This window comes from Onychostoma macrolepis, chromosome 05 (genome assembly GCF_012432095.1).
Source record: "Onychostoma macrolepis isolate SWU-2019 chromosome 05, ASM1243209v1, whole genome shotgun sequence".
NCBI classification, from domain to species: Eukaryota; Metazoa; Chordata; class Actinopteri; order Cypriniformes; family Cyprinidae; genus Onychostoma; species Onychostoma macrolepis.
Genome location: NC_081159.1, coordinates 1724241 through 1744187, shown reverse-complemented (window position 1 = coordinate 1744187; position 19947 = coordinate 1724241). Strand labels below are relative to the sequence as shown.

Here is a 19947-nt window from a genome sequence, read left to right as displayed (position 1 = left end):
CAGAAATCATTTTGATATGCTAGGGGTGGCGATATGGCAAAAATATCATCACTTTTTTTTTTTTTTTTTTTTTAGGAAAATCACGATTTTATCATGATTCTTTGTTGTGTTGGTTTTACTATTTTGCAAGTTGTCTGAGGAGTACAGCCAAACTAATTTCCCTATTTTAAAAACAAAGGCTTACATGGTAACAAAATATAAAGTAAAAAAAAAATAATGGCACACATTTAGGCCAAAGTGCGCGAAGTTGAAAATCTTTATCATTATTTTATCTCTGTTACTAAAAAATTAGAACATAATATACAAATAAAACAAAGTGCTTTATTTTTTCAGGTATTTAGCAGTAGCATTCAATAAAATAAATGAACAAATATATATAAAAAAAACACTTTTTTTTAATATAAACTAGCAATAGGTTATAAATTATTTTAAAAGAGATCAATGTTTAATGCACTCTGTATTGTTACAGTAAATAAGTCAAATTCTGTAATTGATGCAGTGATTTTTCATTGTCAGATTGTTGTCATAATGCATTGATACTGTCATGTGCTTTTTTTTTTTTTTTGATAGAGACAATTTGAAGGTGTTGTTTCCGTAGTCAAGTTGTATATATCATTGTGGCTGAACAAGAGGGTCTCACAGTTTTGACTCATGATAATTTTTGACTGTTCTGTCAGAGCTTATGACTTCAGTGATTGTCTATACAAATGTCTTGAGCGTTCAAGTTCATGAAACTTCAGCATAAGCGAAACCTCTGCATTAGTAGTCCACTGATTAGTGCTGTTTTCAACAGCTAGCTGATGGATGACGTTATATCTCTTAATATAACAGATACAGTCTGAAGTTTCACTACAGCACTACAACTTCACAGTGACTCCTTGTTTATTTGCTATGTAGAATTCCAATTCTGTTTTTCTCAACATTTTAGTCAGAGTTTTTTTGTTAAATAAACAAAACATTGTTTCCAAAATGTCAGTTAGTAGGTGTTAAAATGAAATGTTGTAGAAAAGCTAAATCACACTTCCACTCTTGTATATGTATCATTTTTACTTTAAGGGATATTTCACCCAAAAGATTATTTACTCGCCTTCCAAATCTGTGTGACTTTCTTTCTTCAGTAGAATGCAAATTAGGTCAACTACAATGAAATCCAATGGGTCAAATGTTGTTTGCATCTGATGTAGTTTCAAAAGCTTTGAATCATATACAGGTTTGGAATGACATAAGGGTGAGTAAATGATGAGAATCTTCATTTTTGCAAGAGGTATCATCTCATATACATTTAATATAATGCACTGTGACCCTATTCAGCCTTTTTTTTTTTTTTTTTTTCATAACACATTATGTGTCTCTCCTGTTGTCTCTGTCAATAAAGTAAAAGGAAAAACCCTAAAGAGTTGCCATACACATGCAGTCTTGACTCTTCGGCCTAGTTCCTCAGCCTGTTTTTCAACTCCGTCCCCATCTTTATTTCTTTCCATCTCATGACTGACAGCACCATATTGGCAGAGGTATGTTTTGATGCGTTTGTGTTTGCACAACGAGAACGTGTGTTTCCAGACCCGTGTGGTGCAGTGAACTTCACAATACGGGCTTGTTAATCCTCTTTAAAGCTATGAAAACCTCACTGTCACACAGACGATCGTCCGATAGTGCATTCCTCCACCTTTGCCGTTTTTCTTCTTCTTGAAAATGTAGTTTAAAGAAAAGGAAAATAACAACTAGGCCATTAATCTTAGTGCACTATAGCATCGGTTTAAGAGGGACAGACAGTTGGCCAGAGGTTTAATTTCAGCCCCTATATGTGCAGTAGACGGCTCTGGCTCCTATACAGGCCTGATGGCGACTGATAGTCACGGGTTCTAATCCCGCTGCCTCCGTCCCAGCTCACCTGTAAGAAACTAGAGGGGCGTTTAGTGACTGTCCCCTTTGTGAGGGGTTCGTACGGGGCGGCTGGGGGCTCGACTCTTAATTAGGAAGGTAGGGCAGTGAAGAATCTCCGCTTGACAGATTAACATGCACAATTTAACCACTAACCTTCCGAAATGAGCTCCTCTAAAATACCTGTGGGTCCGGTTTCAACGCGAGGGCAGAGGTGACCAAAGATGACACTGAGCAGAAGGGTCTTCATTAAGCGGGCCGCTTCATATCTAAAATCAGCAATATCGGTCGCCACTCAAAGGAGAAACACGGCTCTGTTTGTGGTTATGTAGTTATGTTGGTTTAATAGTCTTAATTTTGTTTCATTTTAATTGCTGTAATTTTTGCTTCCCTTTTAAATGGGCCAAAAATTTATTTTCTTCTCAAGCATCGTAAGTAGGAGTTGGGAATCTTTCGGTACTAGGGATGTAGAGCCCGGTCTCATGAAAATGCATAAAAATAGTACGCCAAATATAAACACACAACTCATGGTATTGATTCGCAAAAATTGACTTTGGCGTGCATATGATACGCAGTTTTCGCGTGCATATGATACGCATCTACCCCACAACCCTAATCCTACCCATTGCGTAGCATATACACCCACATATACAGTCCATTTTTGTGTATCAATAGTTTTTATTTGGCGCAGTATTTATATGCACTTTCATGAGATCAGGTTGGGATGTAACGATTACCGGTTTTACAATAAATCATAAAACCACGGTTAGTATTACAGTTTCATATTTTAATTATCATTATAACTGTACCGCGATTTGAACAACTGAGGATAAATAAATACTATCCAGTTTTAAGTAACAGCTAATTTTGCTGTTCCATAAGCGCCACCTGCTGGCAGAGAGTGGCTTTACAGAGACTTACATTTATATTCAGCCTGTGTGCAGCAGTTTTGGGAAAAAACGGACCGAATTTGCATGCCCTGCTGTAAATTTTGACCGGTTGATGGAAAACAAGCACATTTAAACATGTCAGATAAGTTATGTAGAATTATTTATGGAGCAGATAAAATACATGTATAATTTATTAATCAGTTATCATTTTGACTTAACCCTTATCTTTATTTAAAGGCTGAAATGTGAGGTTTACCGATTTATGAAACTTTTTCAAAGCTATATTTGAACATTTACATTAGATATTTGAACATGTTATTAAACTGTTGTCAGTCAAGTTGTCATTTAAAATCTGAACACCATTGGTAATGTTATTGTTTTAGTGATTTTATTTGTTGATTTTTAAATATAAAACGTGAAGTGATTTATGTGTCAGTACTTTCTGAACGTTTTCAGCACATTTTAACAATACCGTGATAGTTTTGGTCACTGTAATCATGATAAGACCGTTCCATTCCTATTCGGTACCTCATGATTCGATTCAGATCAATTCTTGGGGTCACGATTCAATTAAAAATTGATTCACATTTTTTTTTTTTTTTTTTTTTTTTTAAATCACGATTCCTTATAAATTTTTTAATACAACAGTATTTTGATACAAAACACACCAGTCTATAGTATGGGTAGTCCTGACTCAAGAAATCAGTGTTTCCTATTAACTATTAACTTCCTAATAAATCTAAAATATTTTACACTTCCCATAATAACAAAAGATCAATAATTAATATAATAATTTTACAAACACTTGCCCTCGCTGAAAATGGGGCAGGATGTATTTGTTTTTCCTCCTCCATTGCTGTTGCTGTTTTGTTCCGACAACATCATGTTATTGTTATTATTACTATATATTAACCAGAAAATAGTTTTTGGAAATTTGTGAATCGATGCGAATTGCTAGAAGACTGAATCCCTAATCGTAAGCATTTCTAAGGAGAGTCAAAACTGCCTTTATGACATCTTACAGGTTCAAAACCACATCAATGTGTCAAGTTGTAATGCTTTCTTTTATAAAGACATCAACAGATTTAGCTTTGCGCGGCAGTTAGAAAAGGATTTGTCGCTCATGTCTAATTTCCGTCTGCATTTTTGTGGTCTGTTGCATCTCCACTGTGGCCCTCAGAGCCGTTTGCACTCGCGTGTGCTTTGAACCCCTTTTTTTTTTTTGTTAGCTGTTGATGAAAATAAAATTAAAAACGACAGATTCCAGTCTGTTTACAGTAATTAAATTGTCTAGCTCGTGATTTATGACATATTGAGAAAGAGGTTTTGCAAAGAAGGAAGAAAGACGAGAGAAAAAATAACATGATCACATCTTCCTTTTGCCCAAAGGCTTTTAGTGTTTACTGTGTTAACGAAGAGATATCAGTGTTTACGTGTGGGTTGATGCTAATAATTATGTGAAGGTTGTGTAAACAAATTCCTCCAGTGCTGGTGGTCGATAAATTATTCTGTTCCATTGTTTTTGAATGTCAGAATTTCACACGATTCTTCAGAAATTATGCTGGTTTGCAATGTTGAAAGCTTTATATGTTTGTAGAAACTGTGAAACATTATTCAGGATATCTGCATGAATCCTAAATTAAAAATATATTATAAATGACTAAATTATTATAATTTTTTTTAAATTAGTTTTTAAAGCAGTACATAAGACAACACATACTTAGACGATACCATCAATACAAAACACGTAGAACACAAAGTAGGATGTGCATGTAGTTATGTGAAGTGTGTGTGTGTGTGTATTTGTGTTTAATTTTTTGGTTGCAGTTTTTGTATTAATTTTATGATGTTGTTTCTTATTGTGAAGCACTTTGGTCAGTCTTGTGGCTGTTTTAAATGTGCTATATAAATAAAGTAAACTTGAACTTGTGTGTGTAACCATTGTTGTGTATGTGTATATCTGTATTATGCATTTCCTAATTATGTATGTATGTAGAAGGTCAGAGGAGAATGCTTGTAGAGAGAAATAAATAAATAAAAATAAAGGGAGAGAGAGAGAAATAATTAAATGGGTACATAATCTATAAAAGAACAAACAAAAAAAGAAAGAAGGGGGAAAAAATAGAAATTAAATAAGAATTTAATTAATTTCAATAAATGTAAAAAAAATTAAAGGTGGTACAGAGGCACCGAGAAATTGATGAAAATAAATAAATAAATAAAAACAGGTGATATATGGACGCCGAGGTGGTGGGTTGGCATACAGGGGTATCAGACTGGATTTCTGCGCTTGAGCATGATATTTCAATGTGTGTGTGTGTGGTTCACCAGTGAGAGTAGACCCACTTTAGACTAAATGATTTTAATCAGGAAATAGATTGTTTTGCTAAGCATACACAATATATCAATGACCATGTCAGTCAGTACTGGCATTATTTAATTTCTTTCATTTATTTTTCCTGGGATACAGATGTTAGCTGAGCAGTTGCAGTAGTGATGTCCCGTGCTCCTCCAGACCCGCTGTTCATTCTGAGGGGTTCAGGGTCCGCAGTGAACAGCCTGAGCTTCTGCTGTGGTGGCGATGGACCACCATTTCTCTACTCTGGGTGGGTGGCAGCTTTAAATGAACCATCAGCATTTATATATATATATATATATTAATTGTCCTGTGTACGGTAATCTTGGTGTTTGTGTGATTTAGGTCAGGTAAAGGTGCGATCCATCTGTGGAACCTGACCACCAGGAGAGCAGAGCGTGTTCTGGAGAGCCACGCTGGGAGCTCTGTTATCTGGCTCCAGTCTTTCAAAGACAGCAGAAGCAGATTGATCAGGTAAAGGAGGGGGAGGGGGAGGGGGGTAATATGTCTGTCAGCCCTTAGTATGTCAAGCTGTGCAACATTATTGTCATGTGACCATGTAAAATCTTAAAGGAGTAGTTCACTTCCATAACAAAAAGTTCCTGATGTCATCCAAGATGTTCATGTCTTTTTTCTTTAGTCGAAAAGAAATTAGGTTTTTTGAGGAAAACATTCCAGGATTTTTCTCCATGGTGATTTTTGATTTTTCATTCTGGAAGTGAGCTATTCCTTTAACATGCATGGATCGAATGTGAAGCTGTCTTGCTCATAGGGCCCTACATTGTGTTAAAAAATAAAAAAATAAATGTGATGGAAATTTTCTGCCAGGACATTATCCAGAAATTTCTGTTAACCCTAAAACACAATGCAAAATTCAAAATACAGGTAAAACAACTGTAAAAAAAAACAAATACGGAAAATTCCTTCATATTAATGCAGAAACATATTTCCAAGTTTCCTCAGTTTCCCTATTTATTTTTCTGGATTCTGTTTTAACGGTTAAATCAAAAAGCATTTCTTATCAACTGAAAACATGACAACATTTTTAGGGCCGTATAAAATCTGTTTAATTTTTCCCAAGTTCTGTGTTTTCTGTTTTACTTTTTCTGGATTCCATTTTAATAAAATGTTAAAATTCTATAGTTTTTTTTAGGAAACACTTTATTTTAAAGTGTCCTTGTTACACGTGTTACATGTACTTACTATTATAATAACAATTAATTATGCATAATTAAATGCGAGTAACCCTAATCCTAACCCTAATCATATAGTGAGTATACAGGTAGTTAATTAATATTACTCAGTACTTAAATGTATAATTGCACTGCAACAAGGACACCTTACAATAAAGTGTAACCGTTTTTTACAATAATAGGGCTATGATTTATTTATTTATGATTCATAAGCGAAACATATATACAATAGTCCATATCACAAATTGATTAAGTGTACAGCCCTGCTTTTGATTTATTCATCAAAAAACTGCCAAATTCTGTGACATTCCACATTATATGGTAATTGGTAACATTATATGTATGGTAACATAGGGCCTTATCTTTACTTCTTCCCACTGTTTGCACTGCCCTGTCTGTCTTGGTCTAAAATCCCATCTGGCCAAACGGCTTCAGCTCATTGTGATACTGCTGTGGTGGGCTTGTGTTTTTGTTCTGCTGTGCATGTGTTTATGTGTTTGCGGCTGTCAGTCAGGGTCGGGACATGCGGCTGTGCGTGTGGGATCTGTCTGAAGACCGCAGCGCAGTGACAGACTCTCTCCTGACCGCCAGTGTGGGGTTCTGTCAGTGCTCTCTGCTGGAGACCCGACCCGGAGCCGCTCTGCTGGCCCACCCCACAGAACACATGGAGGAGGTGAAGGACCGCTTCGTCACACACACTTCACAACAACACTGCACTTCCCTTTCTGAGAATTAGGTTGTTTAAAGGGTTAGTTCACCCAAAAATTTTAATATCAGCTTATTAAAATAACCAGTTTTCCCCGTTTACATGCACATCCGTAACCTGACAATGCAAGTCAACTGCGTTTACATGACTAAATTAATAAATCAGGTTATTTCCCTGTAGTGACATCAAAATATAATAATTTGTATCTGACTCCGAGTATTGTCAGTTGTGATGTTAAATAAAGCTTGCATCATGTCAGCGGGAAACTTACAGCTCATATATGTGACCCTGGACCACAAAACCAGTGAAACTGAGATTCATACATCATTTGAAAGCTGAATAAATGAGATTTCCATTGATGTATGGTTTGTTAGGATCAGACAATATTTGGCTGAGATACAACTATTTGAAAATCTGGAATCTGAGGGTGCAAAAAAATCTAAATATTGAGAAAATCATCTTTAAATTTGTTCAAATGAAGTTCTTAGCAATGCATATTACTAATCAAAAATGAAGTTTTGATATATTTACGGTAGGAAATTTACAAAATATGTTCATGGAACATGATCTTTAATTAATATCCTAATGATTTAAGACATAAAAGAAAAATGGATAATTTTGACCCATACAATGTATTGTTGGCTATTGCTACAAATATACCTGTGCTGCTTATGACTGCTTTTGTGCTCCAGGCTCACATATTATCCTCTCATGCAGTTATGAATGCAGCGTTTTGACTGAACCACTGCACGAGATGAGAACACATTTTTATCATTTTTAATTTTGTTTTTATCTTATTTGTCTAAATGCGCTTAAATATGCAATAATGATGCGTTCCTGTCACATATCACACATGCGCACTTCAATAAGCTGACATAAAACGGGTTATTGCATTTACATGCCACATGAAATCAGAGTAAGAGGCAAAAAACTACCTGTGTTGACCAGTTTATGCTTATGCCGTTTATGACCTTACTCCGATAAAAGAAAACGGGTTACCGCGTTTACATGACCACATGCATTTTCAGCTTATTAAGCATAATCGGCTTAAGAACTTGCATGTAAACATGCATTTTCATTTTTGGGTGAACTATCCCTTTAAAATGCTGATGTCAATAATCAGAATTTAGGATAACAAATTAAATGATGCTGGAAATAAATGCCTGTGGTCTTTTGATTTAAAAAATAGACTCAGGGTTTTCATCCAGGCAGAATAATTCTTTACATGTCACTTATTTTGCATGTTTGTTTTGCTTTGTAATTAATAAATGTTACTTGAGCACCAAATTGGAATATTATAATAATTTCTGAAGGATCTTGTGACACTGAAGACTGGAGTAATAGCTATGGTAAATTTTGCTTTACAATCACAGGAATAAATTACATTGTTTTATATTTTAAAACATTTTGCAATTTTTGTAAATTGTAATAATATTTCACACTGTATTACTGTTTTTACTGTATTTTTGATATATATGCAAATAAATGCAGCTTCGGTTAGAGACTTCTTTCAAAAACATATGATTAAAAATCAATTAAATTTAAAATAGTGTATGTTTAAGGTAGTTAACCAAGCTGTCTTCCGAATTTCCAAAAATAACTAAAAATTGACAGATTAATCGGAATAGCAGGTATATGGAACCAGCACTAGTTGGAACATGTTGCAGTGTGCAGTTTTGGCAAGTAAAATGACTATTTCAGTCATTGTTTGAATCATGTTGATTTGATTTGGTAGAGATCACTTTAGGTAAGATTGATTCAGACTGTCTGCGTGATTTGTGCAGTCGAGCAGGCAACAGAAAGCAGAGAGTGTGAGTTCTGCTCTGTCTTGGCTTTTATTGCATCCAGATTCATGTTTCACCATCCAATCTGCCAGCTCCTCACTTGAGTGAGCCTGATCTGTCACTCGATCTACATTTACCATGCTTCAGCTACCAGCAGCCCAGCCGCCAGACCAAACACAGAGCCTCAATGTTGCTGTTATCCTCGTCCTTTTTTCCTACAATGCTCCATATGCATCTCCCTTCCTCTTCATTTCATCACTGCATGCGCCTTGCCACTGGTATTGACGCAGAACTGGACTTGATCACTAATCATACAATCAATATTTTATATATTTGAAATGCATATCAAATATATTTAAACAAATAATTATATTTTATGATTTTAAGATTATGTAATACATATATAAATTTGATTACATATATATATAAAATAGAAAATAGAAAGTATAAAATAGAAAATACTTTTAATATAAATATGTAATAAAAGTATGTGTATATATAATACATTCAATATTATTTTTTAATTAAAAAATTATTATAAAATTAAAATATTTATATAATTTTTAAAATAACTCCTATCTATCTATCTATCTATCTATCTATCTATCTATCTATCTATCTATCTATCTATATACACCATATATATACATATACACCATATATATATATACACCATATATATATATATATATATATATATATATATATATATATATATATATACGCACACATACATATACACCGTATATATATATATATATATACGCACACACACATGCATACGTGTGTGTGTGTGTGTGTGTGTTTTTAAAAAATTAAATAAAACCATAAAATAGAAAATAAATGTTAAAGAAAGGCAGCACTCATCCTCCCCAGGTTAATATATATTAATAAGATTTATGAACTTTTTTTACATTTTCTGTATTAAAATTCATAACAAATAATATAATTGTTAAATAAAATCGTATAAATAATAATAATTATTATTTTGATTTTTTTTATGTAATAACTACATTAGTCAGCATTTGTAGTGGATCAACACCTTTCATCAAAATTGTCCTAAAACCATAATACGTTCTTGTCTACGGACAACTTTTTTGTTCCACTTCAAATGACTACTGTACATATTTATCACTTCATATTCAATATAGTGTGCACTACCCAGTGTACTCATTTCCCTGTATAGTGTTCAAGCATGGAAAAGTTATGTCTTGCTTTTACAGCACTTGTACAGCTGCCTCCCACCTTGTGCTCACTAATGAAAGCCTGTCAAGGCCATCAAGGTAATAACCATCACAAGGTAACTGCAGGCAAACAGCACCACTATACGTCTCTTAAAACAAAAACAGTGCTGCAAGGCATGCTGGGAGTCCGGAACTCAAACCTCGACCTCATCTATGTCTTCTGGTTTTCTCGGAGGCTTTCATGTTCAGCGTTCCAGTGAGGCTGACAAGTGCAGGGCTTTAATTAATAGACTCGCTGTTATTTATTGACTGTTTAACTCACGTCAAGATTTCTCTCTCTCTCTCTAACCTGGGGGGATGAGAACTGCCCTTCTCTGCTGTTTATAGATACAGGCGTAAACACGTGTAGAACGCCGCAGATGTGTCTTAGTGTTAAAATATGAATTGGTCTGAAGTCAGAAATGTTAAATTGAGCTTAATTAGGAGGATTCTTAATCATGGCTGCCTGTGCAATCAGGCCAGACATATTGGCCTCGACCGTTTCCTCAGGAGTTATTATAGTGTTATTATATGCATGTTATTTACAGTGACCCAAAAAGTATTTGGACACTTGCACAAGTCATTGCATTAGCTGAAATGTTAAACCAAGTTGCATTTATATATTAAAAAAAAATAATAATAATTTTGAGCAAAAGATTCCTGGACTGTGAAGCGAATGTTCAAAATTGAGTGTTTGGAAACATTCTGCTTGTCAAACATAAGTGAATCATGTTCAAGGATAATGTGATGAACTGCATCTTGTGTGCACTTGAGGAGAACTGATGTCATGCATCCACTAAAAATCACCTTGAGACCAATTATACATCATCATTGGTTTGCAAATGTTTCTTGTTTTGGGATTTTGTTGTCCAATGCAGCGTCCAGACACTGTAGTAGTTGCCAGGGAAATGTGCATGCATGCTCACACCATTTTGGATATTGTTAGTCAGAAACATTAGTGTGTCAGTTAGTTGTTGTTGTTATTAATAGTCATGGCCCTTTTGTGTTGGAAACTGTTGAGTTTTTGACTCATTTGCCTCTTTTTGGAGTCAGACGAGTCAGGACGAGTCAGGCAGGAAAACGGGAAGCTGCTGGCAATCAGCCCAACGTTGGCTGTGCTCGCTTGCCACCTGTGAACATGCATCACGGCAAACCAACAGGACCGTTCTCTAATGCACATCTGTGCAGAGCTTTTCTGTGACTATAGATTATTTACACTCATTTTAGCGTGGATGCGAGGATAGCATCTGCCAAAAATTGAAGAGAAGTAATAACTGACTATGAATCATTGATAAAGCGGCTTTAACACCAAGTTGTGCATTCAACTAGCAGTACTTCAGCATTAATGGTGGTGACTCCTAATGACTCCCTTAAACGTATAATTTTTCTGTGAAACTGCTCATAGGAAAAATTCTGCAGTGAAAACTAATTGAAGTTGTGTATGATGTTTTGCAGGTGAGAGTGGTGGAGATGAGGAGCTGGACTCCTGTTTGCACTCTGAAACCAGATTTAAAGCTGGGGATGCTCATGTGTATGAAGATGTGGCAGGTAAGAGTCATAGCAGTCCACTATGTTTGTTTGTAAGTATGCTTAAAATAATAAATTATGTGCATTAAAAAATAACCATCTTATATGGAGAGTGGAAGTTTTATGCAATGCTGGAATTATTTATTAGTGCTGCTTGAAAGTTTGTGAACCCCTTGCAGAATCTGTGAAAATGTGAGTAATTTTAACAAAATAAGAGAGATCATACCAAATGCATGTTATTTTTTTTATTTAGTACTGTCCTGAGTAAGATATTTCACATAAAAGATGTTTACATTTAGTGCACAAAAAATAAATAAATAAATAAATAGCTGAAATTATAAAAATCACCCCATTCAAAAGTTTGTGAACCCTTGGTTGTTAATACTGTGTGTGGTTACCTGGATGATCCCCAACTGTTTTTTTGTTTTGTGATGGTTGTTCTTGAGTCCCTTGTTTGTTCTGAACAGTTAAACTGAGCACTGTTCTTCAGAAAAATCCTCCATGTCCTGCGTAATCTTCCAGCATCTTTTGCATATTTGAACACTTTCCAGCAGTGACTGTATGATTTTGAGATCCATCTTTTCACGCTAAGGACAATTGAGGGACTCAAACACAACTATTAAAAAAGGTTCAAACATTCACTGATGCTCCAGAAGGAAACACGATGCATTCAAAAACTTTTGAACAGCATGAAAATGTCAAAATTTTTATTATTTTGTAGAAATTTCCATTTAGTACTGCCCTTCGGATGCAACAGAAGATACTTGCATGTTTCCCGGAAGACAAATTAAGTACAATTTACCTTGATCTTTAAATTCAAAAAGTTTTACACTGTAAACAGTAGTTAGCATTGCACAAAAACCCTAAACTGACCTTGACTTCTTCATACGTGCGAGAACCTTTGCATGTTCACACTTTATCGTTTCCAATTTATGAATATCTCGTTTCTCATGCATGCGTGACAATGTTCTTGGTTGCACTTGAAAGTCTAATTTTTTTCAGCCTTGTCTGATTTTCCAAGGTTTGTTATAATGTTGTTTTTCTTCCAAGTTTGACATTATCAAGCATTGCCTTTTGAAGTACTGACAAGCAAGCCTAGAGCTCACAGAGAAACTGAGCAGTTGGCAAGTGTGTAAAGTGACAGAACTGATCTGATTTATGGATGCGACCTGTCCGGGCTGTTCTTCCCCCCTTTACCCTCGCTGCACTGTAATCATGGTGTTTGGAACAACTTCACTTCAGTGCCGTATATCAACTGTCCATGTGTGTTTTGTAAACACAGCTGAACATTTTATTTTGCCCCCATTAAAGAAACCTGCAATTATTTTCACAGATAATTAATATCTCTTTTTGCAGTATTTACGGCTTTTCCATCTGTAGCCTTGAAGTAAAAAAATGAATGTCAGGTCATTTGACAGCAGGGCGGAGTTTGCTCGCAGTTAATTGGCAGAGCTAATCAAAGCGGCTGATGAACGCAGCACGGCTGCAGGCGCTTTCGTTGGTTGTATCAGTGACAGCCAATGAAAAGACTGCTGTTGTAATTCAGTTTGTTTTTCACCAGCATTCCCTCATCCATCTTCCCTGTCTTGTGTAGACAGTGGGGCTCTGCATGCATTAGAATGGATCATTATGAAGTATTATTGGGGCGCCCCACAGGTAACATTTACATTACATTTAGTCATTTAGCAGATGCTTTTATCCAAAGCGACTTACAACTGAGGGCGATAGAAGCAATCAAAACCAACAAGAGAGCAATAATATGCAAATGCTATAACAAGTCTCGGTTAGCCTAACGCAGTACATGTAGCAAGGGTAGATGGACAGATAGAGAGAGAGAGAGAGAGAGAGAGATGTACATACAATAAAAAGAAAACAAGTAGATAGAATAGAAAAAGAATGGAGAAAGCTAGTGTTAGAGGCTTTTTTTGTTTAAGAAAACAAGCAGTTAGAAAACGGATAGAGAGTTCCAGACAGTGTTAATTTTTACAGCAAATTTTGATTTAGTTTTAGCCATACACTGTAAAAAAAGAAAAAGTTGAGCCAATTTAAAATTTTAATTTTAATTTTTAATTTAATTTGCTCAACTTATTTTTGTGGGAGATTCTCAATTTTGTTGTATAAACTTAAAGCGACAAGTTGAGAGAACTCAAAAATCTGCTGAAGCTGGTTGCTTTAAAATTTTAAGTTGGCTCAACTTTCTTTTTTTTTTTTTTTACAGTGTAGTCTTTTGACTAAAATGCCATTTTTTAGTTTTAGTCATATTTTAGTCATCTGAATTGTTTTTAGTTTTAGTCTAGTTTTAGTCGACTAAATCTACAGTAAATTTAGTCGGCTAAAATCTAATGGGGTTTAGTTACAGTGCATTTATTAAGCATTTCTCTAAAATTTCCAAACTCATTATGTAGGTTTGATATTAAGGTTTTATCATGATAGACTGTGATTTAACTGCGGTGACACACAACATGCCTTTTGTCAAAATTAAATAAAACCACTTCTCATAAAGAACAACAACATGGTCTTCTTTTTAATTAAATACCAATGGTTATATAGACTAATTATGCATTCTTTATAGCAACTTGTTTACCATATTCTTCATTTTTATTTCTATAAATAAATTTAGATTAATCTTTAGGGCTACTAAAGTGATTCAGTCAAGAGCAGTGAGTGCTTTTTCTGTCTTTCTTTTGTTGCTTGATTAACATCAATGACTCGGACAATAGTGACTAAATTAGGCTGCTGTCCCTTTAAAACCGAATGCATGGATGCAATGTACTGATACACGTTCTCCCTACTGTTTATGTTCACTTAAGATGTAATCAACTGTGTTAACGTGAATATTCGTCAAAACTGACATTTCCACATCATTTTGTGTGTATTTCTCCGTTCATGCGACGTGAAAGAGTACTCGCACTGTGAGACGTGCTTTCTGTGTATGGAAGGCCAAAAGGGCCAAAAACACGTGAATTTGTTTTTACCTCCACTGTAACTGATTTCCCCACAAAATATTCATCCTTTGATAACAAAAAAAGCATGAGTGGAGAAAGAAATTTTATTTTTATGTAATATTTCCTAAAACCGCAATTTAAATATATTCTACACAAAAAGAAAAGGGGAAAAAAAGACAGAAGACAAAATAATTAGGCTGAATAAGCTGATCTATAGCATGTTAAATGGTGGTAGGAATGGTCTATGAATGGTACACCCCCCTAAGCTCACATAAATGGTTTGACCCAAGTCTTCAGCAGCCAATGACACTAACCCATTCAAACTGATTTTTAACACGTATTTAACGCACTGATTTTTCACGCGTGAAATACGTGTTGTTAACGCGTTAAAATTCACGTGTTTTGACCCTTTTGGCCTTCCATATCTGTGTGTGTATGCTTCAGTGTCTGCGCTCAGAAAACCGGACCGAATTGAGTTCTCTCTTGCGTCGTCAGATTTATCCATATGCCTGCTCTTCTCATACTCCCACATATTGACATTTTTTATGCTGTTTTATGCGCCGTGCAGCAAGTGTATTTTAGCTTATGTCCCGCCGGTTCATATGTTCGCATCTAACCTCATATGCAGCAGATTCGTTCTGAATGAATCTCTTCCCAAATCGTCCCTCCCTAACATTTTAGTCTCGTTTTTATTAGTTGACGTAAATGTCAATAGATTTACGTCATAATTTTTGTCATTCAAAAAGAGTTTTCGTTCGTTATCGTCTCGTTGTCGTCAGTGAAAAAAAATATCGTTGACGAAAATTGACAAATTATTCGTCAACGAAATTAACACTGGTTTCAGTGTTAGAGGGTCAATTTTTTTTTTATATATATGTATAAAAAACAAATAGATAAAATAGAATTAGAATAGAGAGTGCCAGAGTGATGTGTTTTTAGCCATTTGTTGAAGATGGCTAAGGACTCAGATTGAGTTGGGCAGGTCATTTCAGCAGGAGGGAACATTTAATGTAAAAGTCAGTGAAAGAGATTTTGTGCCTCTTTGGGATGAACAATAATGCGCCGTTCACTCGCAGAGCTACTGACGTCTAACAGCAAATCGCTCCGAGCTGTTGTCTTTCATTTGCTCAGACGAGGAGATCTGTTACTGTCACGCTGGAGCTCAGAGCGACCCGTCTGCACGGATGAGGAGCCCAGCGTGAACGTGTTGAGCAGTCTTCGCTCCGTGTGGCACACTTGGCCCAGTCACTTCCCCAGCGGCTGTAACACATGCTCGCTCCCGGTGTCAATCAATCATGAGGCAGTTGTCTTGTTATCCTCACGATCCCTGCTGGTGCAGACTGCTGTTTCCTCAACCTCACACACACACACACACACACACACACAATCGCACTCTTCTCTTCTCTTTGAACGCGTCTCCTCCATCAAGCTGCCAGTGGAACTGACAACAGATTTATTTTCTTTCTTTAAGCGCTTTGTGTTGGACTGTTGGAACAGATTAAATGCCATATTAAGTAATGCTTTCTTTTGGGTTTGGCTTGAGTCTCGTTTGGCACTTTTTGTCTTTTTCCCCGTCTCGGTTGTGATAGAGCCCTGTGGCTTCTGATTGGTTGGAAAATTGTGAAGAGTGTCTCAGTCTGTATTTTTAGATTAGAGGTACATGAGATATTGTTAGTGTTATTGGCTGATATTGATATTAGCTGTGTGTGTGTGTGTGATTGGTCTATTCAGTGTTGGTGTTTTTGTTAGTTAAAACTATTAAAAATAATTTTTGTTTATTGAAAAATGCATAAGTATTAGCTGAATAAATTTAATATATTTTAATTAATATAATAAAATATAAATTGTGGTTGAAATTGAACTTGAAACACACAGAATTGCTAAATGTAAACTAAACTGAATACTGAAAATATAGAAGCTAATTGAATATTTTAATAAATACTTTAATAATAAAATAATACTGGAGTCGATTTTGGATATTTAATTATTTACATTGTTTTGCTCTGTTTTAATACTTCAATACTTGAAGAATTTATTGAGACTGTTTAATATAACCTTTTGATAATCACTACTGTCTCAAACTTGACTTTAATGTTTACAGATTGATTGATTGATTTGATATTTTCAAAATATATGCTGTATGTGTGTGTATTTATTTATACATAATAAATGTACCCAGTACACACACACACATCATGTAAACAAAAACCTTTATTTTGGATGCGATTAGTCGCTATTAATCGTTTGACAGCACTAGTTTAATTACTTCGGTTATTGTATGGACGCCATAATAAATGGTTATTATCCTATCTCTATTGGTCAGTTTTAGAATCGTTTCTTCCTTATTTAACATGCACTTTAAATATTCAAATTGCCAGATTAAAGCACTAATTTTTTTTTTTTTTTTTTTTGTGCAATTTAAAAAAAAATTAATAATTAAAGTGTAATTTAAATGCTTTAATCATACTGAAATTGCACAAGTCCATTGCGAATTTAAAAACAAATTGATAATCGGGTAGGTCAGCTTGTTTAATTTAGTGCTGTCAAACGATTAATTAATTACATAAAATTTTTGTTCACATGATATGTGTGTGTACTATGTCTATTTATTATGTGTGTATATATATATATATATAAATACACACACATGCATGTGTATATATTTAAGAAAAATGTTATGTCTATATATTATATACAGTGTTGGGTAAGTTACTCCTAAAAAAAGTAATTAATTACTAGTTACTAATTACATCTTCAACAGTGTAATTAGATTGCTGTACAAATTACTCTGTCCAAAAAAATTTAATTACTTTCTAAATTCTATATCAACCTCGACAAGTTAATGACACAATGATGGACATGAAACGGTTCTTTTAATTCTTTCAAGTAACTACATCAATTATTCTGCTCACACTTTAGATTAGGGTCCAATTCTCGCTATTAACTACATTTATATTTAGTCATTTTGCAGACGCTTTTATCCAAAGCGACTCACAATTGTTAACTAACTATTAACTGTGACTTTTGCCTCAATATACTCCTTAATACTTAGTAAAGTAGTTGATAAATTTAAGAATTGAGTAGGATTAAGGATTTAGAATGTATTGCAGAATAAGCCTTTAATATGTGCTTTTTAAGTAATAATAAACCGCCAATACCCCAATAACATTTATGCTAATAACCAACAAGTTAATAGTGAGAATTGGACACTAAAGTGTTACCAATATTTTTATTAACTCACCAAAGTATCTAAAGTGAAAAGGGTACATAAAAAGCATGCATATTAAAGTAAGACTTTAAATTGTTAAATCCAGTATTGTATTGTTTATAAATGTTCTACAGTCTATGCAGTATTAAGTTCAATTACATAAGTAGCTGTAATTATTACAGAAAAAATAAGAGTAATCCCTTACTTTACTTTTCAAAGGAAAAGTAATTAAATTACAGTAACTAATTACTTAGTAATTAGTTACACCCAACGCTGATATAATATAATATGACTAATATAAATTATATGAATACATGTACATATTTTCTAAATACTGTACCTGTGTGTGTGTGTGTGTGTGTGTGTGTATTTATTTATACATAATAAATATACACAGTACACACACATATATGTGACCCTGGACCACAAAACCAGTCATAAGGGTCAATTTATTTAAACTGAGATTTATACATCATCTGAAAGCTGAATAAATAAATTGTTATGATTGGACAATATTTGGCTGAGATACAACTATTTGAAAATCTGGAATCTGAGGGTGCAAAAAAATCTAAATATTGAGAAAATCGCCTTTAAAGTTGTCCAAATGAAGTTCTTAGCAATGCATATTACTAATCAAAAATGAAGTTTTGAGATATTTACGGTAGGAAATTTACAAAATACCTTCATGGAACATGATCTTTACTTAATATCCTAATGATTTTTGGCATAAAAGAAAAATCAATAATTTTGACCCATGCAGTGTATTTTTGGCTATTGCTACAAATATACCCCAGCGACTTAAGACTGGTTTTGTGCTCCAGGGTCACACATCATGTAAACAAAAACTTGTATTTTGGATGTGATTAAATGTTTGACAGCACTAGTTTAATTACTTGGGACCAAAAAAAAAACAAAACTGCGCGTGTAAACGTACTGAGTGAGATTGAATGAGGTGTTGGTGAGAAGGAAATGTTCCTGTACAGATATCCATCAAACTCCGCTCATCTCCACCAGCTCTGCTCCGTAAGCTTTTCAGAGCCTGGCCTCTTTGGGTTCCTCATTACAGCCCCGTAAACCGCTTTCACTTTCATCAGCGTGTTGCATGTTCTAGTAACCCTGTTGCACATCTGTTGGCTCTTGTTCTAGGTGTGGCTTACATACACGCCACCCACAGTCCTTCACACGACTCGACCTAGAGGAGCTCCTCTCTCCTGATCTTCCTTTGAAGGCCCCCAGAGATGCTGTGCCAGGATCAATTCTGCGGTTGCCCGCTCAGCGGGGCTTCGCTGGTGCATGGCGACTTGTTGCCATCCAGTGGAACGCCGCTGGTCTGTTGTGGCTTCAGTCTGGAGCATCCATCTGAAGCAGCTGTTGGGATGATGAATCTTTCCCTGAAGCCTGAGTCCTAATCCGGCTAAAGCGCCCTCTTGTAGACCAGCCATGGAGGATATAATGAATTAGGTGTCTACCCAGGGTTCCGTGACCCTCGACCTGTGACATCATCAATCAGGGAGCACCTACACTTAACTGAAGTGCAGGGGCCAGAGGGCAACAGACGGTAATGCTTAACAACTGTCTATGAGGCTTGGGGATTGATTTCCAGTTGTTTTATTTTTTATTTCACCCTAATACGCTCCGGTGATGTGTTTACGTGCATGGCGTTCGCGATTCGAGGGAAATTTTATTTTATTAAGCAGAAAAAGAAATATACCGTGCGAAGAGAGGACGACCTTTATAAGAGAGGAGGGGGGAGGGGGGGGGGGGGTGAATGAGTCCTGATTTTTCAGGCCTTACACATATGGAAAGAATTTTTCTCTTGCCAGATTTGCCTGTACCCGGTACACTAACGTTGCCCGAGGGCAGATGATTTCTCATTTCTCATCCTTCTGTAGGTAAAACCCAAAACGAGAACAAAACAAACTGGACTCACGAGACAGGCATCGTGCATGGTTTTATTTTTATATATATATATATATATATTTTGTTGTTTTAGTTTTTATCATTGCTTCTTGTTAATTATTGAACACTACTGTTGAAAGAAAAAAAATATATATTTTTGAATGGTTTTTGAAGTCTTTTATGTTCGCCACGGCTGCATTTATTTGATCAAAAATACAGGCAAAAGTGTTTTTTTTTTTTTTTTTAATAAATGTAATTTGTTTCCAATGTAGGGTTATTATAAAATTACTTGAAATAAAATATACAAAATTGTTATTTCAGCTAGTTGTGAAGGC

At 35.0% G+C, this 19947-nt stretch overlaps 1 protein-coding gene across 2 annotated transcripts in view; it reads left to right on the top strand.

Moving 5' to 3' along the window:
- gnb1l (guanine nucleotide binding protein (G protein), beta polypeptide 1-like) overlaps nt 1-19947 on the top strand; it is a 42643-nt gene that overhangs the window by 8290 nt on the left and 14406 nt on the right. For both annotated transcript variants that reach the window (XM_058777647.1, XM_058777646.1), the window contains exons 2-5: nt 5242-5377; nt 5473-5601; nt 6831-6993; nt 11489-11581. In XM_058777647.1, the coding sequence (XP_058633630.1) occupies nt 5268-5377; nt 5473-5601; nt 6831-6993; nt 11489-11581 (495 nt within the window). In that variant the 5' untranslated portion in view covers nt 5242-5267. The remainder of the gene's footprint in view (nt 1-5241; nt 5378-5472; nt 5602-6830; nt 6994-11488; nt 11582-19947) is intronic.